This window comes from Scleropages formosus, chromosome 4 (assembly GCF_900964775.1).
Source record: "Scleropages formosus chromosome 4, fSclFor1.1, whole genome shotgun sequence".
NCBI lineage: Eukaryota > Metazoa > Chordata > Actinopteri > Osteoglossiformes > Osteoglossidae > Scleropages > Scleropages formosus.
The window spans coordinates 32420048-32447005 of NC_041809.1; the positions used below are offsets into that span (position 1 = coordinate 32420048).

Sequence of the window (26958 nt, forward strand, 5' to 3'; positions counted from 1 at the left end):
AAATCGTTATTGAATATATAGCATATTGATGAGCCTCTAAGGTATGTGTTACGAGGTTAAAACAATTAGTGAAGGCAAGTGCAGAGGTTTGCAATAATGAGCAACCTTGCAATAGATTATTATGACTGCGGGCAGCACGGTGGGACAACGAGTAGTGCTGCTGTTGCGCAGTGCCTGGCTGGTGCGAGAGGACATGGGTTCGATTCCCTGCTTGGTCTATGTGGAGTTTGCATGTTCTCCCCAGGTGTGGGTTCCCTCTGGGTGCTCTGGTTTCCTACCACAGTCCAAAAACATGCTGTCCAGGTTCACCCATAGCGTGTGAGTGAGAGAAAGAGTGTGTTCCACTGATGTATGGATGAGTGACCCAGTGTAAGTGGTCTATCTAGCAGTGTAAGTCACCGCGGTGAATAAGGTGTGTGGGCTGGTAACGTTACATAGAGTTCGTCGGAAGTCGCTTTGGAGGGAAGCGTCTGCGAAATAAATATTACCTCTGTTTGGTGAAGTCAAAATTACTGTTCTCTTGAACCGTAGCTGCACTTCATTACAGTTTATACTGTGTTCCCTACTCAAGGACACTAAGGGCTTTGACCAAGTCAGCTGCGGTCGGCCGGATCATTGAGTTAACGGCGAATTAAAACGCACCATTTAAGGTCAATTTCCCTCGGTTGAGAACGCCTTCATTTTCTCAAGCGCTTCCGAGTCCCAGGCAGTCCAAAATCTGCGCACTTACCAGAAGTTCACCAAGAAGGGGTGCTCCAGGTTCTGCATGATCTGCAATTCTTTGAAGACGTTGCGGACCTCGTTGCGTTCCACACACTTCAGCTTGTTCATGTACTTCATGGCATACATTTTCTTTGTGTCTTTTTTCTGTACGATGCAGACCTGCGGGAGCGGCAAATACACGGTGTCCGTCTTTCTGAAATTCATTAGCTTTGCACGCGTTAGCTGAGATTGTTTATGGAAGGATAATCTGACTGTTCTTAATTAAAAATTAAATGAGCATTCTGCATAATATATCCAGCTAGAGTCTGCACATTTAATCACATCGCACTATTGATTGCCCTCTTCCTCAATTATGGCTTAATCTACTGATTTCACAATACATACTCTATCATAGTACTGGAAATAAAGTCCTGGGGAGCTAATTTTTGGAGTTTTTTGTTATACTCTGGCAAAACGCAACATTCGAAGGCCTCACCTTGCCGAAACTGCCCTTCCCAATTGCTCTTAGGATCTGGAAATGGTCAAAGTTGACTGTAATAAGAAAAGAGAGGTCACGTTCTTTCCGCCTCCTACACATTCTGCTTTCAGAGATTTTTTTTCAATTAATAAATTTAGAAGGCATTTACAATGAGCACAACATTTTTATAACCAATTGTGAAGCTTTTGCGTTGCACCGTTGTCACATCCATCAGATGAAATCCAAATAAATAAGCCGTTTTGCACAGTACGCTGTTTTCGTTTAGGGTATTTGCGCAACGTTGTGTTTAAGGGACAGCTGGTAGCGTAATGGTTAGAGCTGCTGTCTTTGGGCCCGAGGGTCGCACATTCAGTTTGAGCAAGGTACTTACCCTAAATTGATCCAGTAAAATTGTATGTGTGAGTACAGAGAGAGTGTGTTCCACTGATGTATGGATGAGTGACCCAGTGTAAGTAGTGTATCTAGAAGTGTAAGTCTTCAGGTGCTCTGGTTTCCTCCCACAGTTGAAAGCCATGCTGTTCAGGTTCAGCCATAGTGTGTGAGTGACAGAGAGAGCTTGTTCCACTGATGTATGGATGAGTGACCCAGTGCAAGTAGTGTATCTAGCAGTGTAAGTCACCGTGGTGAATATGGTGTGTGAGCTGATAACGCTACACAGAGTTCATTGGACGTTGCTTTGGAGAAAAGTGTCCGCTAATAAATAAATGTAAATGTAAAATTACCCAGCAGTGTAAATGGGTGAATAATTGAAAGCACCGTAACAGTGTAACTTGCTGTGGGAAAACATATCAGATAAATGTAATGTAAACCAAGTGAACTTCCCTTGATTTACACTGAAAAGAAGCTTTTCTAGTACATTTGGTAACTTGCTTTAAGTCCCAGGAGGAAATCGGGTTCAGTGACACAGAGTTGGTTTCTCACTGAAAAAACACAGGGGATATTTAAACCATCTTATGTGCCTGATTAGATGCCATGCACCTTAAATGCTTATTGATACAGACAACTTTTATCCCCCAGTCAACATAATTTAGGCTCAGTGGTGCTAATTTTAGCCCATTTTTAATGATGTAAGGCAATCCATTGGACCTCATGTGACCAGACTGTCATCACCAAACGCTGACACCTCACCTTCCCTCAACGAGGACCGATGTGATCTGACAGGTAATGATACGGTTTGTTAGTCACGTATCAGCGCGCCATCCCCAGTTTCTATTTAGTGATGACCAACCGAACTTGCTTTCACGGGTACGTGAGATATCACGGTTGTTTTATTTCAATTACTGTTTTCTTCTTCTTTTTTTTAAACCACTCTCCATCCACATTTTCAAGCTGGGAAGGGTGCAGTAAAAAAAAAAAAACACACCCAAGGGTGCAGAGAAAAGTCTTGCCCACGAAATTAGACTCCGCTTTGCCAGGCTTTGAAACCGGCACCTTACATGTCAGCCATTGCTCAGGGAAATGTCTGTTCGCTGTGGTAACTGAAATTGAATCTCATTGATTCTGCCCGCCAGATGTTAATAAGCCACCATCAGCAGACATTTGTGCAAACAAATGGCTAAGACAGCTAATTGGTTCTGGTCATTTGAGTCATTTGCTTGAAATCACGTAGATAAAAAGACGGAGAACTTCAACGTATGAATCTAGAGAGAACCATTAATGGTTTCCTTGGCATTATATTTTGAGTTAAAGACATATCAAAAGGAATAATGAGTGAGGTGCATTTTCTTAAGCCTACTGAAGTATTATTTACATTTATTTATTTAGCAGACACTTTTCTCCAAAGCGACTTCCAATGAATTCTATGTAGTGTTATCAGCCCACACACCTTATTCACCGCGGTGATTTACACTGCTAGAGACACTACTTACAATGGGTCACTCATCCATACATCAGTGGAACACACTCTTTCTGTCACTCACACACTATGGGGGAACCTCAACAGCATGTTTTTGGACTGTGGGAGGAAACCAGAGCACCCGGAGGAAACCCACACAGATACAGGGAGAACATGCAAACTCCACACAGACTGAGCGGGGATGGAACCCATGTCCACTTTCACCACCCAGGTACCGTGAGACAGTAATGCTACTCGCTGTGCCACTCGTTATTCACATTGCACTCATTTCTTACACTTTTCGGTATCTGAACGATTTTACAGTTTTGATATTCGAATTAATGCACTGATTTGTGTCAGTCATTACAGCTGTAAACCGCATGCCAATATAACTCTGACTGCCCTGCCCATTAACTCTCAGCAGTTTGTCTTTCGGTAAAAACACGGTATTGCAATGAAAAGGGACTGCAACATCGAAATGGCAGCAACAAAGTATGTCCAAGTTATTAAAACGAAGCCCTACATGTTACTTTGACACCGTAGGAAGTATTTACTCAGAATGGCAGGGTGAAGCCGTTTGTGAGAATGGTTCAGAAACAATACGGAGATTCTTGGGTCTCTCTACAGCAAAAAAAAAAGAATAGATGCTGGTATCCCAAATCAGAGATCCTGATCAGAGCACCGAGAAGACAGAGCCCCACGCTTGGAAACAGAGCGGGCGCCCGAGGAGTGGATTGGTATGCACGACTTGCGTCCGACAGGAGCGCAGCTTTCGAGATGCTCTCCACATCTCTGCCTCCAGAGCAGCCAGGAACGAAAGCACGTTTAGCTGACAGATCATTTCCCCTCAAAAAGTATTTCCGCCAAAACGGCTCTAAAGGAAACATTTTACGAAACGTAGGCCAACAAATCTTTGAAATGCCAGCGCTGCACGGAAATGCCCGGACAGGATGCCGAGATGGTCTTTAATACAACTGAACGAGTCTACGGTCACGTTTTTTTCCCCTTGATCGGCATGACAGCTGCACCATCAAACATAACTATCACTTCAAAGATGATTAAAAAAAACACAATAAATGTAATTTTAGTGAATATTTTGTCACTTCATCTCTTTCATGTGAGCACAAGAAAATGCACATCATAAAAACTGAAAAGAATATGCTAATGTGTGTATTCTTTAAGGATGCATGGATGCCACAAACTTACCCTCTTCCGTGTCCTCGGTCACAGGTGACTTGCTCGACTGTCCGAGACCCATGTCTTCCCACTGCGAAGCTTGCGATCTTCAGTTCAGCTTGGAATCATTTCAAGGAAGAGGAGACATCAGCTGGGGGGGGGGGGTCCGCAGCACTTCCAGGTGTCAGCGGGATCCAACCTGTGTGAATGTGCAAAGTCAGTGTATCAAGGCGCAGGGCGCAGACCTTAAGGCAAGAAGGTTCCCACATATTATTTGACTCTCCCTCAGTCTTTAACAAGCACGACCCAAGCTTTGTGGGCATGGAACCCAGCAGGGAGCATCTTCTTCCACCTGGTTTCCCCACGCGATGCCACACAGCTCAGCAGCACAGCAACACCGTAAGAATGATGAAGGGCAGTGAGATGAGGGAAGTGGAGCAGATCATCGCTTCACCGGCCGTGCCTTCTTGATTTATGGTTTCGTGCCCCCCCCCCCAGCCCCCCTTTCTAATTCTAATGCGGCTCCCGGCGAAACCAGAACTTGGGGATCCGCCACGGTCGTACTGCGCGGCCGCGGAGCGCGAGGGCGGAACGCGCCGTCAGCCGGTGCTGCACCTGATCTCACCTGTGTGTGCGTGTGTGTGTGTGTGTGTGTGTGTGTGTTGGCGCTGCCAGGACGGAACTGTGTCCCTCCTGTCCAGCCCACGATCCTTCCCACATATTGCGGTTATATAAAACGTACACTTAGTTGGTATGCGCTGCACAACGGCAACCGCAACATACCGATCGGCCACTTTATGCGTCAACTACCATCTACTATTATATTATATTATATACATTATTATATTATATTATACTCAGCGGCACAGGTCAGGGCGCCCCACGCGCACCGCAGCGCAAACTTTACATAAAAGTTACGGCACGATCCTTTTTGTCTCCGTATTTGTAAAATTGCGATTTCCTATAATAACCTTGCGGAGGTCAGCTCCCTCGTGCAAGCAATTCGTTTCAAGAACTCGTCTCCCGCGTTTCTGCGCGCGCGCTGCCGACTCCTCCTCGTCCTCGTCCTCGTCCCTGACTCCCTCGCGGTGTCTCGGTGGTCCGACCGCGTTTACCACGTTTTCTTCTCCTTGTTGCGGAGGTCTCTGCGGACGACGCGCCGCCACACGTACCTCTCCGACGCTCTTTGCCCGCGGCGCCGTCAACTAACTGCGGGGGGACCGACGACCGGCGCCTTCGCGCGCCACGTCCATGTCGGCAGGAGCGAGCGCGAGGAACCGTCTGTACTAGTGTGCGCGCGACCGCGTGCGGGAAGCGCCGGCGCAACGCTGATCGTCGCTCTTTCTTGAGGGGGGGGGTCAGTTTTTCACTCCACTTTTTACTGTGTAGGGAGATGAGTTCTCTCATTGGACAGCCGACCTCAGTTCACGGAACGAACAAGAGGGACGCGACGTGGAGCGAGCGCGCGCACACGCACGCACACACACACACACACAGAGTCCTACACCTGTTTACCGTAACGGTAACCCTGGTACCCTCACACCCCTAATCATACACGTAGCTACCATTAATAAACACCTGGTTGCCATGACTCCCCTAATGAAGTCCCTGCTTTAGTAAACGGAGACATGAGGAGTCACTGTCTCCTTGTCCCACAAACCAGCACATGTGTCACTGTTCTCATTGCTAAAAAGCTCTAGGTATTGTCCTGGTTTGGGCTGCTTCCATACAGTCTGAAGGTTGTTGGTTCGAATCCCACTCCTGCTGAAATACCCCTGATCCAACTGCTTAGTCGAAACTGATGCAGTAAGAATACTCAGCTGAATAAATGTGCAACTCGTTCTACAACCATCTTAAGTATCTTTGGGAAAACGTGTCAGATAAATAAAGGTGATTATAATCAGAGGCGTAATAAAGGGAACATGTCATACTCTATGGGGGGGCGCAGTGGGCTGGACCAGGTCCTGTTCTCCAGTGGGTCTGGGGTTCGAGTCCCGCTTGGGGTGCCTTGTGACGGACTGGCATCCCGTCCTGGGTGTGTCCCCTCCCCCTCCGGCCTTGCTCCCTGTGTTGCCGGGTAGGCTCCGGTTCCCCGCGACCCCGTATGGGACAAGCACTTTAGACAACGTGTGTGTGTGTGTGTGTGTGTCATACTCTATAGTGAAGCAAGCCAGAATTTTCCCCATGTTTTGAGTTTGTTTAAAAAAAAAAAAAAAAAAAAAAAAACTGGCTTCTGTTCCAAATATTTTTAATTCCCCCAATGCCTGACAAATTGTTACCTTTTTAAAATAATATTAATACAGTAAGAGCTTGTTGCTGTCTAAGGGCTTTATTATTCTGCTAATTTTATTGCAGTGTATATAATGTTTCACAGGTATTAGACAGATAAATCGCAGTGTATATAATGCATACATTATGAAGGTACAAGGATGATGAAGACAGACCGGGTTGGAGGATCCTCCTATTCCACACCAGATCTGCTCTCACGAAATAACTCTTACATTTCCTGTGTACTCCTAATGTTTCTAAAACACTCTCGTGTGGAAGTGAATAAGTATGCAAAAGTTAATCACATTTTGTCCTGCTGTTTGGAATAGAACAATAGAAAGAGCGTTGCAGAAAGATCCGGAGCTTTTTGCAGTGGTTAGTTCAATTGATCAGGCCCACTTTTCCATTGCTCAGGTTCCCAGTGCCAGCAGTGGACGTGGTATTAATAAGTAATAGCACAATAAAGTGCATCCATCCATTTCAGAGACAGCTCTTAATAGAGCGGATCAAGGTTACGTGCCCGTAGCGGGGGTTTTGCTTACAGCCCACTGTCTGCTGGACGATGCCAAAGGTGATTTTTATCCATACCGTGGTGCACAAGCCAGGCTTATAACTCCAATCACTCTGCTGGCACACAGTACAGCTACGCCAAAATGCAGTTAAAAGCCTGGCGCCCTGAACCATTTTATCCTGATGAGGTGTGCGAGTGCTTTACCTGAAATTACTCTACAGTACAGTATGCACCTTAAAACGAAACTGTTATTTTAAGAAATAGACCCACGGTGAACAATTGGAAGATTAAGTGATACTTTGTTACATAAATCGAACTGTTTGTTTTTGCAGCGTTCAAAAGCACGTTTCGATGAGATGGAGACGCGAGCTACCCGTACGCCGTTTGCTCAATAAGTGAATAATTATTGCATACAACACGACTCATTTAACAGGTGCGTTTTATGCAAAGGCATATGTTGTGCAACTGACGAATGCCAAACCTGCAGCGATATTCAGAGGAAGGATTTCCTCGCATGTGCGCCTGCTGTAGGCCCCTTTTACCCACGTACAGGGGCACTTTCCCTGGGGCCAAGGGCACCTGTTCATGACAGCTGTGGGGGATTAACCACTACGCCCCCACGTGTCCGCAGACAGAACGACAGCTCTCACCGCTCGCCGCTGCTCCTCTCCATTCCGATTCCGTCACAAACGCCGTGAACTGGCGCCATCTAGTGGACACGCGGAAATCGTCAACATGCGAAACGCGTTAAATCCCCGGAGGCCTTTCAGATTTACTGTTCCAGTTACAGTGACATTGACATCTATTCATGTACAGTTACAGTTACATTGACATCTATTCATTTATAGTTACATCTACAGTTACATGTACTCATTTAGCAGATGCTTTTCTCCAAAGCGACATACATTTCAAAGAAAATACAATGTGTGCATTACGTGAGCAGAAAAAGAGACTTCGATGCAGACGCGTGATTTCCCTCAACAGCCTGTTTCAGCTCGAGCCACCTGTGCTTTATTATAAACACCTTCATGCACATTTTGGGATCTGTGGTTTAGAAATCACCTCCTCTGGAAAATGTACTTTGTGGGCTGTGAGTTTATCATTCTTACTTATCTATTTGGTGGGACAGCGAGTAGTGTTGCTGTGTCACAGTGCCTCTGTGGTGTGGGAGGACATGGGTTCGATTCCCTGCTTGGTCTGTGTGGAGTTTGCATGTTCTCCCCGTGTGTGTGGGTTTCCTCCGGGTGCTCTGGTTTCCTCCCACACTCCAAAGACATGCTGCTCAGGTTCCCCCATAGTGCGTGAGTGACAGAGAGAGTGTGTGTGTGTTCCACTGATGTATGGATGAGTGACCCAGTGTAAGTAGTGTATGTAGCAGTGTAAGTCACCGCGGTGAATAAGGTGCGTGAGCTCATAACACTACGTAGAGTTCACTGGGAGTCGCTTTGGGGAAAAGCATCTCATAAATGTTAGGCATCTTAAAATTCTGGATAAACAACTTTGTAGTAATTTTCCCTTTTACACAGTAGAGCATTCTTACTGGGGTACTTTAGGGTAAGTACCTTCATCAAAGGTACTACACCAGAAGCGGGATTCAAACTGAGAACCTTCACATTGCAGGACAGCAGTTCCAAACACTATTCCCAGAATGGTAAAAAGTTTGAAGGACCGGGTTTTCTGTGTCATTCAGTGACATACTGTGTATACTGATGACTTTTTTACTTTTCAGGCACAGGAAAAACTGTCAGCAACAGCAGAAGGACAGCAAGTGCAGTAGGTGAGCGACCAGTCTTGAAAATCTTTCCGGTTCCAGTCTTTTCTAGTCGTTTCTCTGAATTAAACACAGCAAATCTGAAGTTCTGTTTTGTTCTTTATTTATTTATTGATACTTATTTTTATAAGTGCAAATGGTTTTGAATGGAGGATATTGACTTTTAATTGTTGCTCAGTTGCCACCCCCCAGAATGACATTCAATTATTCTCTTAGGAATATATACACACATTTCCCACTTTTATACCAAAGGGCTCCAGAACCAAGAACTTCCTGCATCTCTCATGTTGACAGACCTGTTTTGATTCTGTGCTCCTGGGATTAAAAAAGAAATGGAAAGGTTTCCGACATTGTCACGGATTTTAACATTTTTATAGACATATACTGTACATTTCTTTGATATTCACAGAATGAAGGTATCTGGGTTTATCCTTGTGCAAACATCCCTCAAAATTATGATTGGGGGGAAGAAGTAACTTCCTTGCTTCTTCAGACAATTTATTGGATGTTTAAGCCCTGGATTCAGTGAAGATGAAGAACATTCCTTGCCGAAGAAAGAGAAGCCAAAGATGTCTGAAGCCAAACATCTCTCCACCTTCACGCACATTCTTTGTAAATAAGGGACAGAGAACAGGTTCTACGGAATGTCTAAAAAATGTGTTTTTTTTTTTTTTCTTTCTCTCCTCTTGTGTTTATGTGAGTGTTTTAATAATTACTTCTGGGTAAAAAAATAAAGAAGTAATAAAGTATGAAATATCTTCTTTATAGCTTATGAAAAATATTAATTTAAATTTCATCTTGGCTTCCATAAATATAACTTTGGATCCTTCAAACTACATGCTTAGCAACATGTAAGCTATTTACTCAGCAATGATAATGACTTCCTCTTAGTAAGTTCCACTTGTTTTAAATTGATTACAGTTGTGCTATTTTAAATGTTCAATATTTCTTAGTGAATGGGTTCTATACACAACCATGCACTGAAAAGATGTGCCTCAAACAGGGCCTTTTAAAACCCTCCCATGATCTTATATTGTTCTCTAAAGACTGAAACAATGGCATGTGTTAAATGTTATTGTCCTTATGATTTCCATCAATAATTTGGAATATTTTAATTAATATTTATTAATTACATAGTAATTAATTAAAATATTCAGAATAAAATAATTAAAATTTCTTCTTCTTGTTATTATTATTATTTAGACTGCTTTAATTACTTAATATTTAATGTTTTGTCAGTGTGACTGAAAAGGTGTTTAAAGAACAGTTTCACATTTGTTTAGGGGTAACAAAAAGTAGTAAGTAATGCATATAATGTAGCAAACATTTTGTTTAATATATTTTGATGGAAAAAAGAAGATATTTTAATAATCAAAATCAGCATAGCAGTGATTTTGTGTACACAAAATGGGTAGATGGCTAAATGGAGAGAGCAGTTAAGCTGGCTCTTATTTAAAAAAAAAAAGAAAAAGAAAATTGTAAACCTGGACAGTTTAGCACAGCTCTGTTTCGCTTCTCCCAGATCTTGCTGCTGTTATGTTGTTGTTGTCCCCAGACACGCGCAACCTGTGACGGCTGTGCGCTCATATAAAAGCTCTTTTAATCAGTTCCTTTCAAGTCTGGCATTTATATTCATAAGTCACTGGCAGCATCTCCAAGTCTGAAATAGATGGTAAACATCTTTTGAAATGCAGGCATGTTACTCCACGCCTGGGGGGGCAAACGGCTCCGTTCATTCCGAGCAATTTTAGTCCGTGTTTTGCTCATCAGATGAAAAACAAATGAGGGTAAGGGGAGGTGGAGTGGATTCCTTTCCACTGAGTCAAGCTTTGGACCGAGTTTGGGATGTGCATGTGCGGCAAGGGGGCGACGCTGTATAAAGGCGGCCCCCCCGGTCTCGCCCGGGTGTCGTCCGCAATGGCCGAGCTGCGGCGAGCGCTCCTTGTGCTCTCCTGCCTGCTGGTGGCGGCGCGGTGCTACCCGCAGACATGCTACACCAAGGTCCTGGACATGGCGCAGGAGATCATGGTGCAAGCTGCGGGGATGCGGGAAGCCCCCGAGACGGTAAGGGCTCTCTTGGTCGGAGTGGCGGGACACAGCTGTCAGATCGGACCTGAGCGGGTGTCATCGGTCCACCCTCTCCAAATGGCTCTCATGTGTCTCCCTTTGACTCCTAGCAACACTGCACTGCGCACCTCCCAGACCTGCACATTGATGTTCATGTAAGTATGCAGCCGTACATTAACCCGCAGCAGATTTGTACCGATTGTCTCATTATCCTTCTCCGTTACATTAGTCGGTCATCGGCGATTTTATTAGTTTTATAATCAACGGACTGCTGTTAGCCACAGTCAAAAGCTGGCCCCAATCGTGTTGACATGACCCCGCAGAATGCTTGCGTTATGCAAACCGTGAGGACGTACATGAGCATGCTGGACAACCTGGACGACATCTGCGTGCGCAGCAGGAAGGTGCGGGCGTTGCGTGCCATCTTACGGCGGCTATATCTCATCATGGTCCACAAGTGTCATGGGGTAAGAAACGGCCTCATTATCCCCAGCCTGGCAATTGTACCAGAGTGCACGAGGGACACGGGGTAAAGGAAAGGGTGCCGGTAAAGTGGCGAGCTCCATAGAACAACGAGGCACGGCCCAGTAAAGTACTCCTGCTTTAATGAGCCTCAGCAGCAGCGGATTTATGCTCGCATTATAAAAGAGTAGCGCGGATTGTTAAATTCCTCTGCATCGGCACCTGACGGGACTTCTAAAGTGGTTCCCGGCGTGACGTCCGCCAATAGTTGCGGAGTCCTGCTAACGTTCTCGCAAAGGCAGGAATTCAACTGGTGATAAAATCTGAGTGGGCCTCATGTTCACATTTCAAAATCCCACAAAGACGAGGGGTTTAACGGCAGCTCGTGCCGCTTTCTTCTACCTCGCTACCCTGACAAGCTTGTTTCATAAGTGCAATGACCATTCTGCGTAAGAATTAAATCTCTGAGCCGTGATCTCTTTTTATATCTTTAGTGCAACTCCTTCCCCTTTCTTTTAGGATCTTACCTTCAATGTGAACAATTGTGCTGCATTGGAACACCAAGAAACAGCGGGAACATAAGTCAAAGTTTGTATTTTTCTTACCTTTTTCTGTGTAACTTAATGCAAGCATGACTTATATACTGTCTGTCAATTTTACTTGTAGGTTTAGTAAAAGTATCAGTCATAAAACATCTGTGTTATATGTAACTACAGAAGACAGCATTTTAAAAAAAAAGACACATATGGAACAATATGTATGCTTCTCTTTTATAAAAGAATGTGTTCTCCTGGATTTAATGGAATATATGTGACCTGAATGGTAAAACCATATTTTGACAAAATTACATTACATTTACCCTGAGCCTACAGGGAGGCTGTGATTGCAAGAAATACTATGTCCTAATGTTGGAAGGCTCATTTGAAAGCGCTGGATTACAATGAAAAATCTGCAGCAGGACAGACTCATGAGCGAATGTGAAACCAGTGAGGTAACAGATGAGTCATTTACCACATCCTGGGTCCTTCTCGCAACACGGAGGTGCCGCCGCACTTGATGGGACCTGTTATACCCGACATGACCACAAGAGGGCAGATTTGGAGAACGACAACGAAACAACAATCGTGTCGATCAAAATGAATTGTGAACACACTTTTAGCCATTAGTTTTTTTTAAACAGAAATACACAGATATATATCGATAATATAATGTGTATTACATCCAAAGGCGTTTTAAAGTTCAATTGCATTTAATACTTAATATATTTTACTGATAAAATAGATTGGGAGATGTGTGTTTTTCGAACCAAGGAATAAAGGCACTGTGAGTAATGTTTGCTGTAAAGTTTGCATACTTTCAAATCACAGAAAAGGAACTCTTTTCCCAGCTTTCCCAGCTTTTATATGCATAGTTCAAAATAGCCAGAAAAGCGGCACACTCACATTTAATGCAGAAAAAACTTTTTTTTTTTTTTTTTTTTACATTCACCCTGGGACATGTAGTCCTTTTTGCTCAAGAAGGGAATTCAGAAAATTACTCCTGTGAACTACAATTCCCAGACTGCAAAGCGAGAAGGGTGGGGCCTGTCACTGAGCGCTGAAGAGGAGTCACCACATTAAGTCTGCAGGTAGAAGCAGCGAGGAACTTTAATAACAGGGTGTATGCACTCTGACACAGTAAGTTATTATAATAAACTGTGCCACTCGGGGGGAAAAAAAAAAGCCATTCACGCCAAAATGGGCTGCGTGAAGTGACCGTGTTTTAGCTTATTTTCGCTAGTTTTTGATAACTTTTCCAGCTGTAAAATAAAATTAGGTGTTGAGGGGATAAGTAAGTTAAGTTAGTGACTGACAGTGGCAGCGCAGTGAGTGTCTGTCTGTCTTGTCCTGCGACCGGCGGATTCTGAACTGCGCTCCCGTCCGGCGGCTGGGATTTGGAGCACTTGCTACAGTTTGGCACATTTAATTATTTAACTAGTGTTGCTGCTACTGTGCGGAGCCACGATGGCTTTGGCCAAGTTCAGTAAGATCCTGCGGCTGCCCACCTCGGACAAGAAGAAGGCGAAGCAGTACGAGCACGTCCGGCGGGACCTGAACCCCTGCGACCTGTGGGAGATCGTCGGCGAGCTCGGCGACGGAGCCTTCGGCAAGGTCTACAAGGTGGGACCGCAAAACACACACTTGACTTGTTGATTATTATAAAAAATTTATAATAATGATAAAAATATGTAATTATCGTTATTTTTTATTAATATCGTGTATTTATTATTTATTTATCATATCATATGCATGTTTTAATAAATAAATGTGAGCGGTAGTCCGACCGAGACGCGGGGGGCTCTCGACCCGGCCGGCGGTTTGCGAGCTGGAGCTGGAGCTGCAGCCGGCTGCAGTGTGTCGTGTGTCTCCATCCGTGGCACGATGTGTCGGTCTGCGTCAGGCGTTTTGTCGCGGTGCCCGTGTCGTGACTTTCGCGAGCGGAGCGGTTCTGGTCTCTGCCCGTCAGCTGGAGGGAAGGCGTCGGCCAGCGGAGGCGCGTGAGGCTTCCGGTGGGCGCGCGGAGAGACGCGGGCTGGGCTGCCGCGAGCGAAGGAAGAGCCGAACGCGCTCCGGTAGCCTGAGGTCTTTCTTCTTGCGCTCGCTTTTGACCACTTTTCGGGTTTTCCAGCTCCCCCCCTGCCCTGCACGCACTCTACTACAATCATCAAGTGTCGTCAGGAGACTTTTCAGGCTCGAGCCTCGAGGCCCTTCGCTGCCAATGAGTGAAGGCGCGCGCGCCCCCTTGGCTTCCCCGCTTTTCACACCATCTATTAGGGTTTAAAGTGAGTTGGGCAGGAGAAGATGGTGAGCTGAGGCAGCGATGCGTTGATTTTGAGTTTTTAGACCAGTGCACTGACTGAGTTTAAGAGAGATGGGGGGGATGGAGGGCTGAGGGAGGGCTGTATTGTCACTCGCACCTGTTGACATCTTTCGAATGGAAATGGAGGGAGGGAATGCATGGATGGTGTGGTTGGTGTGTAGGAGGACCGGTGGATAAGTGGATGTATTGTCACTCAGACCTGTTAACATCTTTTGGGTGGGAATGGAGGGAACAAGTGGATGGATTGATGATGAATGTAGATGAAGGGACCGGTGGTGAGTGGTGGATGGATCCCCAGGTTCATGGGTGTACGCATCAGTTAACCTCATTAACGTTGGCAGGAGTGAACACAAACCTGCCAAGGCTCTTGTTTTCAGGGCGGAGATGCAGGTCGCTCCTTCGTCAGACCATCTCTGCCTCTTCGTTGGGATTTTTGGGTTGCTCATCTGAAGATGCCCTTAACATCTGTGTGACACAGTTATTTCTCAGGTGCTTTGATGTAACTTTTATTTTCTGCCCATATGGTAACTAGTGTTAGAGATGTTTATACCTCTATTACCTTTATTCATTTAGCTGACAAGTTTCTCCAAAGTGAATTAGTGTTTAGCTACATACAATTATCTATCCATTCATACATCTCAACGTATGATAAAAGTAGGTGAGATTCAAACCAATAGCCTTTGGATCCAAAGTCAGACACGCTGACCGCTACGCTACCAGCAGGCCTGTTATGTTATCTGAGAGCAGCCTCGCTGCAAGCCAAGGTTGTTTCACCTCTAAAGTAAATCACCCAAGCCTGAAAACACCTTTACAATTAAATGCATTAAATGTTTAGTTGATTTATGTTTTAAGCATACGAGAACATTCTAGTTTTAAAATGATTTCTTTTCAGAAAACCACCTTTCACGCAGATATGTTGCAAGGAAGGAGGGGGGCACGGTGGTGCAGGGGTGCAGTGGGTTGGACCGGGTCCTGCTCTCCAGTGGGTCTGGGGTTCGAGTCCCGCTTGGGGTGCCTTGCGGCGGACTGGCGTCCCGTCCTGGGTGTGTCCCCTCCCCCTCTGGCCTTCCGCCCTGAGTTGCCGGGTTAGGCTCCAGTTCCCCGCGACCCCGTATGGGACAAGCGGTTCAGAATATGTATGTATGTATGTTGCAAGGAATTGCCAGTATATAATGATGACAGTGATCACTATGGTCATTAGAAATTCAGCTGTATGCAGAAACACGTGGCGATCTAGGCAGGAAGCAAAGCCTGAAATTTCTTAAGAATCATGTAGATAAAAGGAAAAAACAGTCGTTGTCTTTTGCATTTTCATCACGGATGCCGACTTGTATCCTGCTGACCCCGGGGAAGGCCACGCTGCTGTACCCCACCCTTGAGCAACATGCGCTTGACCCAAATTGTTTCCGTAAATGTACTTAGGGAAGATGGCTCATTAGGATAAACGGGTAGAACTGGACCTGCCTCTGGACGAAGGCATCAACAGTGCTTTGAAGAAAAGAATGCCGCACAATGGCATCTTGTTAAACCGATTACCTCATTTCCAATAAATAATATTGGGTTTTAAAAGTGAGACAAAGGTGTGCAGCGCGGAGATTTACAGACATGTGCAGTGTTGCGCTCTGAAGAATGCGAAGCATGATGGTGCCGTGTAGCTGTCGTCAGCGTCATGGGTTTGGGTGGGAGTGAGCTATGCGGATGAGTGTTGCTCTGAGGGCTTGCAGAGCGACTGTAAGTGGGAGGAAGTCGGAATGCTCTTAAATCTCGCAGTGTGGCGAGTGATGGGGAGAACAGAGCAGGTTTGGTTTGCTTCCTTCAGCTGCGCAGTAAAACGCCTATTAGAGGCTCCGGCGAAGGGCTACAAAGCAATTGCGGTGACCTAAAAATAACGTCAAAGTAGCTGTTATACCAGCGAAGCAAAGATCTGGCCCCCTGCTCGGTGTAGTACATGAGGAGCCGTCGGCTTAGTGAGGGTGTGATGAAAGTGAGGTCTTAGATCTTCTAAACACACTTAATTATTGATTGTTAGGTGACACTTTCATTGAAAGTTGCTTACAATAAGCGACCCAGTTATACAGCGGTGTGTTATTACCAAAGCTGGGGTAGATACCTTCTTGAGAGATGATATTTGAAGTTTCTCTGTCTCAGTCCTCCAGAAGGTTACTCCCTCAAAGCAAGCATTTCCACCTCGGTGGTGGCAGGGCAGGTCTGTTCAGAGGATCCTCATACCTCCACCCCGATTTTTGGTCAGAAGGTATTCTAGTTGTCAGAGGTTCATTGTTCAGGTCCTTGGGCTGGCCCAGTTCTTGTTGGTCCAGTGAAGCTTAGCTAGTGGTGTGCAGTTCAGTTTGGATTCATGTGTCTGCTGAGAAGCTGAGATTAAAAAAAAAAAACAAGGCTGCACCCTGGAGCATCATGTTGTCCTGATGATGATGATGGTGATGATGATACCATGGTCAATCATGAGGAGTGTGGGGAGGATTCCAGCATTAGCTCTTTCTAGACGGTTTGCCGTGGCTCAATTTGAAGACTCAAAGAGGCTCCTGCAGGAAGCCAAAACCACAGGAACCCCAAGGGGATTAACTTCGGTGACTTTACCATAACCCCGATGTTTCCTTCTTAGTTTTCTCCTCGTGGGCGTGATGCTTCACCATTATTCATCAGCTGGCATTTGAAGTACCTGTGGGAATAGCTCAGTGGTGTCAGGTAGTCCACTAGAACCGAGATATTAAGTTAGCCTGACATAGCAAATTGGACAGGATTCCAGCCCAGGCTCTGACTGCACGGTTATGGCCATGTTTACATGTATTGGCCTGTAATTTTGAGTTTAGTGAACATTTTAAAAAAAAAAAAAAAAGCTTTTTAACAGCAGGAATTCAGGTCGAGTACCTTGCTCGCGGGTACTACGATAGAGCCGCTCCTTGGAACCGAGCCTTCTCATCCCTGCATCCCTGGCCTGCGGTACCATCTGTCGAGCGCGGTGCCTTTGTGTGTAATTGGACTTTTAATAATGCACGAGGCTCTGGCGTCGAGAGAAACGCTCCCCGCCGGCTCCGTGCGCGAATTTTGCGGCCTCCGGTCGGCCTCGGCGGCTCCGGCGAAGGAGGGCGGGCCTCCGTAATCGCCGGGTCCCAGCCGCGCCCACGGGCACGTGATAAGACCTCCTCCCCACCCAGTTGGCGCGGTGGGCGCGGACAGGATGCAGACGTCCGCGTTGTTCGTCAACCCCCCGGCCCCCACCCCGCTTCTGCTTTCCGCTGGGACCCTGCTGGGGGTGAGAGCTCCCTCTGTGCATCGAGACGTCTGCAGGTCTCACAGCTGAGCCGTCCGGCTGCTTTAAATGCGTAGCTGCTCGGTAGGTCCGCTTGACTAGGAGCGTGAAGAGAAAAAAAAAAAAAAAAAAAGAGGTGAAAGTACCACGATTATCTTCTGGAGGGTTCCGTTGCGTAAGGTTTAAGTGAACTTTGGAAACAGGCTGAGGGTTGACCACGGGTGGCAGAGTTGAAGCTGTGGAGTCTTCCAGAAGCGTGCCGGGACAGGAGCGTGGGCCTCGTCACGAGTTCGCCTCCGCGCGTCGTGACGTTTACCCCGTCTCCGCACTGCGGATCCCAAAACCCTCCGCTTCCCTCCATTCGTCTTCGACTTGACCCCCGAGAAGTTCCGCCTCATTCCTCGCGCCCGAAGCGAACCCGACGCGCCGCGTGGTCGGCTACCGGGGTCGCTGCGAGCGGAAGCGCTCGGTGAAAGTTCAGCGAGAACAAGCCTTGGGGGAGGGGAGCGGCTCTCGTACCCTGGTTATACGAACGCTTCCAGTTTAGCATTTCCTCATAGCTGTGTCAATGCGGCATTTCCTCTTCGAGTTCTGTCTCAAAGTCTGGCACCTTTTGATCCGTGGGGGGGGATAACGGCTCGTCCTCGGCGACATGAGCTTCGCTCACGTTTGCGAAACTGGGGAGAAGTTCCAACATAATGTCAACGTAGATTGTTGTGGAAATGAGGATGATTTTGACTCATCACTTCCTTGCTTCCTACCCAGTTCCCCTCTTCCCTGGAAATGATTCCCTGGAAGTTGTGCCTGCTGGTAAATGCAGTACTGGGCCAAAGTTTTAGGCACTGGGGGGAGGGGAGCTTCCAAAAATAATGCTCTTAATGAATAAACTTCCCATAAAGCTTAGTAACCATCCATCGTCAACAACCGCTTGTCCCGAGCGGGGTCGCGGTCGGGCTTGGCCGGGTCCCGCTCTCTGGCGGGTCTGGGGTTCGAGTCCTGCATTGGGTGCCTTGCAATGGACTGGCATCCTGTCCTGGGTGTTTCCCTTCTCCCTCTAGCCTTGCGCCCTGTGTTGCCGAGCTAAGCTCCGGTTCACCGTGACCCCACTTGGGATAAGCGGTTTCAGGCAGTGTGTGTGTGTGTGTGTGTGTGTGTGTGTGTGTGTGTGTGTGTTACTTTCTTTCTTTAATGACATACAAAACCCTTACTGTAATACTGTAACTCTTTGCAAAAGTAATGCTTGGAAATGTAAAATATACTCTTTCCCACTGACACTAATGCAGAAGACATTAAATAACCGTCTAAAACAAGTATTGTTGTGAAACGTAGACATCGACGAAGTGCCTAAGACTTTTGCACGGTACCGTGTCCAAGTTGACATCGCCTCATATCTGTTGCCAGGTGATGAAGTACTGTGCTGTGAGCGGATGTTATACTGGTGGTGGCAGCTTAGCTTTAACCGCTGCCTTCCGCTCGGAGGTCACGGGTTCGAATCCCACCTCATGCCGCAGTACCCTTGAGCAAGGTACGCACCCTGAGTAAGCTTAGTAAAAAGTTCAAGTTGTTTTTATTGTCATTCCTCTATACAGCTTGTGTACAGCGGAACGAAATGTCGTTTCTCCGGAGACCATGGTGCAACACAGAACACGGCACAAGACGGTAAATTACAGTAAATTAAAAAAATACTCAGCTGTATAAATGGGTAAATAATTGCAAGTCTCTTTGGAGAAAAGCATCTGCTAAATAAGTAAATGTGCTCAACCGTTATGTATATTAATTCATTCAGCTGATTTTCTCCAAAGAGACTTAGAATTATTTACCCCTTATACAGCTGGGTAACTTTTTTACTGGAGCAATTTAGGCTAAGTACCTTGCTCAAGGCTACTACACGTGGACGTGGGATTCAAACCTACAACCTCTGGGTCCAAAGGCACAGCTCTAAACGCTGCACTACCGGCTGTTCCTGATAATCTTACGAACTCTAACAGGAAGTAGGTCCTCTCTGCTGTCAGCTGATGCGTCCTTCGGCGAGAACAGCGGAGCGTCTACAGAGCGAGCAAGGCCAGTTTGTGCGAGGCTCTACATAAAACGACGGGCCTTGTCTCTTTGGAGAAAATCAGCTGAATGAATTAATATACATAACGGTTGAGCACATTTACTTATTTAGCAGATGCTTTTCTCCAAAGAGACTTGCAATTATTTACCCATTTATACAGCTGAGTATTTTTTTAATTTACTGTAATTTACCGTCTTGTGCCGTGTTCTGTGTTGCACCATGGTCTCCGGAGAAACGACATTGAGAGACATGCGTACGAGCTGCGGGGGGTTTCCATTCCATTCTCTGGGTGTGTCGTCTAGCTAATGGAACAGCCGGTAGTGCAGCGTTTAGAGCTGTGCCTTTGGACCCAGAGGTTGTAGGTTTGAATCCCACGTCCACGTGTAGTAGCCTTGAGCAAGGTACTTAGCCTAAATTGCTCCAGTAAAAAAGTTACCCAGCTGTATAAGGGGTAAATAATTCTAAGTCTCTTTGGAGAAAATCAGCTGAATGAATTAATATACATAACGGTTGAGCACATTTACTTATTTGTCGCACGCCGCTGTGTAGTTGCACTGTGTCTTTATTGGTTTAGAGTATTTCTAGTCCACGTTGAGCTGCCGAGAGCGCGTCGAAACGGGAGACGCCGTTTATGTTTGTGTAATTAAATTAGATAATTGCGCTGCTTCCTTCTTGGGGTCGTTTTAAAGGATCAGCTTTTGACGTCATCCAGGAAGTGTCACATGGGTGCAGCGATGCGTCTCGCTTTCGTTTCCTCTCCGTTCCGTACGATGCCGATCGACAGTCTGAAGACGCCAGCTTCCCCCCGCGTCGGACGTTGCCTTATGATCGTCGGGGGCGTGGCCCGCTGGCCGCTGTCACTGGTGGAACGAGGGTCACGCTCAAGCACCAGCGGGGCATGAGAAAGAGGGGAACATGGAGAGACATGCGTACGAGCTGCGGGGGGTTTCCATTCCATTCTCTGGGTGTGTCGTCTAGCTAATGGACCTTGGCGCTGCACGGCGAACGAGGTCCCGCGTGATTCGGCGTCAAAGCGCGAGCGTAGCCTCGAGTTGGGGTTTCCTGAGCGATTGCGCTGTTTATCCAGCAGTGCTCCCACGGGGGAGCTGCGATTTTGGACCCCGCCAAGCTGTTTAGTCTGAGTGAAGAGTGGAGGTCACAGCCCAGATGATACCATCATCTCTATCGCACACACTCGCGCGCTCACAAGGCCCGTCGTTTTATGTAGAGCCTCGCACAAACTGGCCTTGCTCGCTCTGTAGACGCTCCGCTGTTCTCGCCGAAGGACGTCCTGCGTGGCGTCTTATCGCTGCAACCGCCGATACGCTCTCCCGGTCCTGCTAATAATCGCATAAGTGCGCACGAACCAGTCCGAAATGGAGTGTGTGATTAGGTTCTTTAACCCACTCGCGTTTTTCGCAAATCCGAGGCTATAAATGTGTGCGGTGTCAGCTGGGGTTCCTCCTCAGCCTTGACTGGGTGTGGAGTTTCCTTTCCTGTTCCGCCTTCTCCAATGCAGTTAAGCAAGATGTTTAATTAGATGTGTGTTTTGCTGGATTTTGTTTGTTTTTTTTTTTGTTTTGTTTTAAATAAAAAAAAAAAAAAAAATGAAGAAAAATTCCATTTTGAGGGCCCCAGAAGGTGGTTGGTTTTATGTCGAAGCCGTATTGTCAAGATGGTTATTGTCCCACTGTGACCCGTCATTGTCCTCATTGTGTTAGACCTGCATACAGGTTATTTTTGGTAGGATGCTGGGCTGTTTCATCAGATTTTTCTCCCGTTACACCCTCTTGTTGTTGTTGTTAATTTGATCACCCTTCTCACAAAAAGCAGAAGTAGCAATAGGGAGGTGGACATGTCGCAATGTTATGTTCCTTCCGAACGCCATCGGCTAACCGCGAACTGGGCCCCACCTTCCGAGTGTGATTTTTCTTTTCTTTTTCTTTTCTCCTCTCTTCTCTCTCAGCATTGCGTTGTATCCTCACCCAGAGGCAGCTGGCCTCCCGTAGCCCTCCTGCACGTCTTGCTGCGCCGGGTCCTGTATTTCCTGTCAACAAATGCTGCGTGTTGAGTCTGTTCTCATTCGCGGCGTGTCTCGCTTTGCCCCGGCGTCTTTTCGTTTTATTTTGTGGTGGGTGGGGGGGTGGTGAGCTCTTACTTTCCCTTTTCTTTCCCCAGAACAGCTGAAAAGATGCTGGTCCCTCATCTACTGCCATGCAAAGAGGTCACGCCCTAAGGAACGATTGTTCCGCTGAAGACGCTCCTCATGACCAACAATGCGCTTGAGTTATTACACGAGGAAATGTTCCCTTTAGGGGTTTTTGTACGGACACGGTGTTTCGTTTTGATGTGCCGACGAATTGCTGAGGTTGCTCGAGCGAAGATCTTGGATGCACCTTCTTGGTGTTGGTGGTGAACCGAAACATGCTGTCACTCACACTCGTCGCGGGCCTCGTTGCTTACGCATTCCTTCGCCGTGACAGAAAGGGTTTCATTGCCGTTCGGGACTTGTCTTTCAGGCCAAGAACAAGGAGACGGGCGTGCTGGCTGCTGCAAAGGTGATCGAGACCAAGAGTGAAGAAGAGCTGGAGGACTACATGGTGGAGATAGACATCTTGGCATCATGCGACCATCGGTATATTGTCAAACTGCTGGATGCCTTCTACTTCGACAACAAGCTTTGGGTGAGCTTCCATCGGTGCAGCCCGGTCCTTAAGCGTTGACCTCTGCGGCACTCGGGCTGTGTTGAGCGTGTTGCGTCTGTGACCGATCCCTGGGGACGGTCGGCCCCATACGTGACGCGTTTCATTTCCACGGTACACGTTTGACTTCCAGCTGGACCCCTCCACGTCTCTCAAAAGTGGGATCTTCTGTCAACCTTTGGTTTGACAGTTTTCTGGTCCCACAAACTACCAAATGCTCCAGTGCCAAGTCAGGATGCTTGTTCATTCCACGAAAGTATGAAATTTAACGCCCGAAGGCCAGACGCCACGTACTGCCCAACTCATTTATTTGAATAATGGGGGAAAAAAAAAAAGTTTGATCGTAGTTGGCGAATACTCAACAGTCGCCGCTCAAGAAGAAGTGCGAGAGTGGCTTGATGTGCAGAAATGCCTCGTGCTGCTTCGCACCTAAACGTGATCATTTTAGCTGTTACGTGTCAAGGAACTTTCCGTTCATCAGATACGGCATGTTATTTACCATGGTCTGAGCCAAAAACATGAGTAATGAGGCCGTAGTTCAGTCTGTCACCTGTTGTATATAAAACTTATGTCTAATAAACTAAGTCTGATAAAATTTTCTTTCTTTTGTAATCCAGGTCACATTTTTGGAAACTTTTTTTGAACCGCAATCTTATTATTTCTTATTGACAGATCAAGCTGAGATATTCTTCCTCCTCATGGTTACACGTGACGTTACCACGTTTGAAATAGTGGGGGAAAAAAAAAATCCGAAACATGATTTCCCTGTAATATTTCTCTCTCTGCATGGTGCACTTTCAGACCCACCCTCAAGATAATATATAGTCAGCACACTTGCACAACGCCCTTACGCTTAGTGGGCCTTATATGTCCCAGATGTCCACGCGTATAAATGTTCACAAACGTTTGATCGCTATTAAAACGAAGCAACGAGATCACGGCGTCTTTATTTTTCGCCCGACGAGGCGTACCGTGCGAGATGAACGGCTGCAGCGGGACGGGTTGAAAAAGATTTGCAAGTTACAGTTCCTGCAGGCAGTTAATAATTTCTCTGTCGAATATTTTACTCCCCAGCAACCGAGCGAGATGACTGAGCGGTGCAACAATGGGGAGCGTGTAATTCTCAGAATACGCATTTGTTCACACGGCGTAGGTTTTACTTCAACATTGGGGGGGGCTTCATGGTACAATGGGGGCTTCTAATGCCTCTCCACCCCCGTGGAACCAAATTTCGTCTGTGACGCTGCAATGCACGTGTCTTTTTAACCCTTTAATGTCATTAGGCGATTTTTCAAACTTTGTTATGCAATTTATATGCAGGGCTTTAGTTAAATCGCATCCGAAGAGTTCAACGGGAATTTGAATACGACAAAATGGATGCGTTTTCAAACAAGATGGTATTGACTTACGGGAAAGGTCATCATCATCAGGAATAACCTTTTGCAGCACTTCTGGGGTCAATGATGTTGATGTAGACATTTACTTGAAAAGTGTGTTTGCTACAGCTTCCCTGAGCTGAACTTTATGTACGATAAATGCTGAACCCCAATCTGGTGCTTGGTGATTACATTTACATTACTTCATTTAGCAGAGATTTTTCTCCAAAGCATCTTATGATTACAATTTACCCATTTATACAGCTCGACAATTTAGGGTAAGTGCCTTGCTCAAGGGTACTGCAGCTGGAGGTGGGGTTCAAGCCTACAAATTCGGGTCCAAAACGGGACACCGGTCCGTCGCAAGGCACCCCAGGAGGAACTCGAACCCCAGACCCACCACATAGCAGGACCTGGTCAAACCCACCGCGCCACCGTGCCCCCTTACACCACCAGCTGCCCGTAAAAAGCGGAAACGGCAGACTTGGTCTACATCAAGTTTGGGTATGACCCAGCAAATGAGATTAGTCAGTTTTTCAGTGATGCGCATGTGTAAATTATTTGAGTAGATAATTCAGTAATCTTCGACACGGGGCTGCACTCCAACCTCCGTGCCTGTTCGCGTTAACGTCATTCGCTCCCCGCGTCGTAGGGTGAAGCCGGGTCACTTAAGGTCACAATCTATTTGGTTCTTGCCTGAAATGGTAAAGTGCTTGAGAGTTTTGTTCTCTAATCACTGTAAACCACAGGGCTTGTTCAGACCCTGCCGGAGGTGGCTGGAATTCCAGAGCGTGAAAGGTGAAGTTCCTCGCTGGGAAGACCTATGCGGCAGGGGACACGGCCTCGCTGCGTTGGGGTAAAATGCAGCTCGTGCGGAGCGGCCGTGTCCGTTTGCAAAGTTACTCGACTCTATGGAAACGTGGGCTGTTGCCGCTTGCGGTATTTTAAGATGCACGGTGGCCTCGTGTTATATTTGGACGGTTTTGTGCCGCCGTAACCGTTACCTGGAGATTCTGCGTAGCGGGTGTGTGTAAAACAAATACGAATGAAAGGGACAAAGTGACAGAATGAGTGGATTCAGGGGCGGTTTACACGGCACACCCAGTGGGAAGTGTGAGGAGGTACCCACCCGTGGCGAGGAAGCCAAAAACGACCACGTTTCACTCTCCTGTCTTGTTTCCGCCGGTCTGCTGCGGTGATGGTCAGCAACCATCGGAGGCCGTCTTTCGGATTTTTTCCAGTTTCTATGGTGTGCGGAGGGAGGGCTGTCAGATGTCAGACCGTTAAATAATAGAGCATTACAGCTGGAACTGACTTAAAGATTTCTAATATTTTTTTTGTCTGACTTTTCAAGAATATGAATGATTTAGTAGTGTGTTTCTCCACCCCCCATTATTGCAGTTTGTTGATGGATATATTTTGATCATAATTTTTTTTTTTTTTTATTTTTATTTAAAAAATCACACACACACACACACACACACTTTAAAACTCAGTATCTCATAAAATCAGTTATGGAAAAACTTTTGAAGTGTTCTCATCCTCGATGGAGTGTCTCGGTAGCCCACCGTTACACTCTAAACTGTGCTTGTTACAGTATGGAGTGTGGTTTTGCTCAACTGCATCTGTACTGCGAAGATCCTTCATTTTACTCCTGCTCATATCCCATAGTACACTTTTACCGATGCTTTAGTAACTGATTTTTTTTAAATTGCCAGGTAAAAACCATGGACGATTGTAACGTTTTCTTAGTGAGTCTCCTATTTGCTTAGGGAGATAGAAGACGAAACCAGAACGCCGTGTTTTAATACATATTATTGCATTCATTTCTGATGGAAAGTAACAAAGCCTTTTGTTTTTTTTAAAAAAAAAGAGAAAAGTATACGTTGTGATGTTGCTTCCTGTCAGAATGACAACTTTATGTAACCAGTTAATAGTTAAATACAGCTAATGTTGCTCATATTACATGATTCCACCGCCCAGCTTTAGGCTTTAAGACAGTATTTGACTGAGGATTGCTGTCTCTCTTATATTTCTAGATGAGTCTTATTTTATACTCTTTATCCTCTGTTTATTTCAATTTTACTCCATTTTCCCCAGCTTGCTTCAGTCGTGATGGTTCCTGGGACGCAGAACGGCGCATTTCGTCCGGCGCTGCTTTCGGGTGCAGAGTCGGATAGCCTCGAAGGAGGAACGGTTGTTCAGCGTGGTTGAAATGATAAATGGATAAGTAATAAATATTGAAATAAAGCTTCTGGAATCTTTCTGTCAGTCGGCCGGTCAGTCAAGGGATCTTGGCGCTGGTACCAGCGAGAACTAATGTGCCGAAGACAATTTTCTGTAATTTTCTTGTATTTTATGTAATATTTTGTCTCTTTTGAAGAGCAAAACAATGCATGATTTTGACATTTTATTTCTGCTTTTAACATCGAAAGGGCCACATGTGCATTGGCTGTTGTTCCCATACATTAGTGTGCAGAAGCAGATCCTTTTGAAAAGCAGGTTTTGTTCTTTATGATTTGTTTCCACGTGAATTATTAACACGCGTTCATCCAGGTGGGACAAAGGCCTTCGGGAGGTGATCACGCTATGTTCAAATCCCACAAATGTCGGGCCTCTGCAGACTTTGTATTCTTGTTTTATGTGGTAGAACATTATCGAAGCTGGATTTGTGCCTTGGTTATGATTGACATTTTTCGTAAAGAGAATCTGGGCTGTCCACCGTTGGCCGGTGGTTGAAGCGTATTTGAGAGTATGAGCAACCGTAATTTTGCTTTTGAAATGATCATAACGACCGTTTTCCAACAATACGATAACTTGTTAGCTGGTTTTAGTCTGGATCGTCTTAACATTTCCCAGTCTGCATTCCGTCAAATCGCCATCATCGGAACTGCAAAAAACTTGATTTCTGGTGGCTCTAAGGTTGGTAGCTTTGAGGTTTCATCAGATTTGCACGAGGCCATGAGACGCAAGCGACACGACAGATGCTTTACGTTTTTAGCCGTGTTGAGCGCTAAAGACGAGACCAAGGAAACAATCGTTGAACTCTGAAGATTTTAATAAAATAGCATGCAAATGAAGGCATAAGTATCGCTTCCAATGCTTAAGCCTTCTGAGTGATGCATGCACCTTTTGCTCGGGCTTTTAATTATTGTAGTTCCGCTTTGTTTTGTTGACAGGTCTGCAGAATGGTTAACGTTAATTTGCATCGTTAAAGACGATAATTGTCAGCATGGTGAATAACGTTAGTTTTAAGGCGGAAAGAATGGATTTTTTGTAACTATAATGCAAAAGTGGAATTGGTTTATAGAAGTTTAATGGGTTATTTTGTAGTCTCTCCTCAGGATTGATTGACAAATGAGCCATATTTGCAGGAGATAAATCGCCACCCATTTTACCAGCCT

At 46.0% G+C, this 26958-nt stretch overlaps 3 protein-coding genes and 1 long non-coding RNA gene across 6 annotated transcripts in view; 2 read left to right on the forward strand and 2 right to left on the reverse strand.

Moving 5' to 3' along the window:
* Positions 1-5534, reverse strand: part of stk32a (serine/threonine kinase 32A) — a 42176-nt gene extending 36642 nt beyond the window's left edge. The window contains exons 1-4 of one of the 3 annotated variants that reach the window (XM_029251597.1): positions 5384-5534; positions 4242-4410; positions 1199-1254; positions 731-882 (exon numbers count right to left, since the gene is read on the reverse strand). In XM_029251597.1, the coding sequence (XP_029107430.1) occupies positions 731-882; positions 1199-1254; positions 4242-4293 (260 nt within the window). In that variant the 5' untranslated portion in view covers positions 4294-4410; positions 5384-5534. Of the gene's footprint in view, positions 1-730; positions 883-1198; positions 1255-4241; positions 4411-5182; positions 5350-5383 lie in introns of those variants that run through there. The other 2 variants (XM_018751590.2, XM_018751591.2) reach the window with 2 other exon arrangements.
* A 4735-nt stretch (positions 5535-10269) lies between these two features.
* cytl1 (cytokine like 1) lies at positions 10270-11366 on the forward strand. Its single transcript, XM_018751895.1, has 3 exons — positions 10270-10825; positions 10939-10983; positions 11152-11366. Exons 1-3 carry the CDS (start codon positions 10607-10609, stop codon positions 11359-11361), a joined length of 474 nt encoding a protein of 157 aa, XP_018607411.1. The 5' UTR covers positions 10270-10606; the 3' UTR covers positions 11362-11366.
* A 1401-nt stretch (positions 11367-12767) lies between these two features.
* stk10 (serine/threonine kinase 10) overlaps positions 12768-26958 on the forward strand; it is a 33988-nt gene continuing 19797 nt past the window's right edge. Inside the window, exons 1-3 of the mRNA XM_018751933.2 lie at positions 12768-12966; positions 13268-13449; positions 21996-22160. Of these exons, the coding sequence (XP_018607449.2) occupies position 12966; positions 13268-13449; positions 21996-22160 (348 nt within the window). The 5' untranslated portion in view covers positions 12768-12965. The remainder of the gene's footprint in view (positions 12967-13267; positions 13450-21995; positions 22161-26958) is intronic.
* LOC108934317 (uncharacterized) lies at positions 14211-17543 on the reverse strand. Its single transcript, XR_001966122.2, has 3 exons — positions 17039-17543; positions 16260-16829; positions 14211-14614 (listed from the first exon to the last, which is right to left on the reverse strand). It is a non-coding gene; the product is annotated as an uncharacterized LOC108934317 (long non-coding RNA).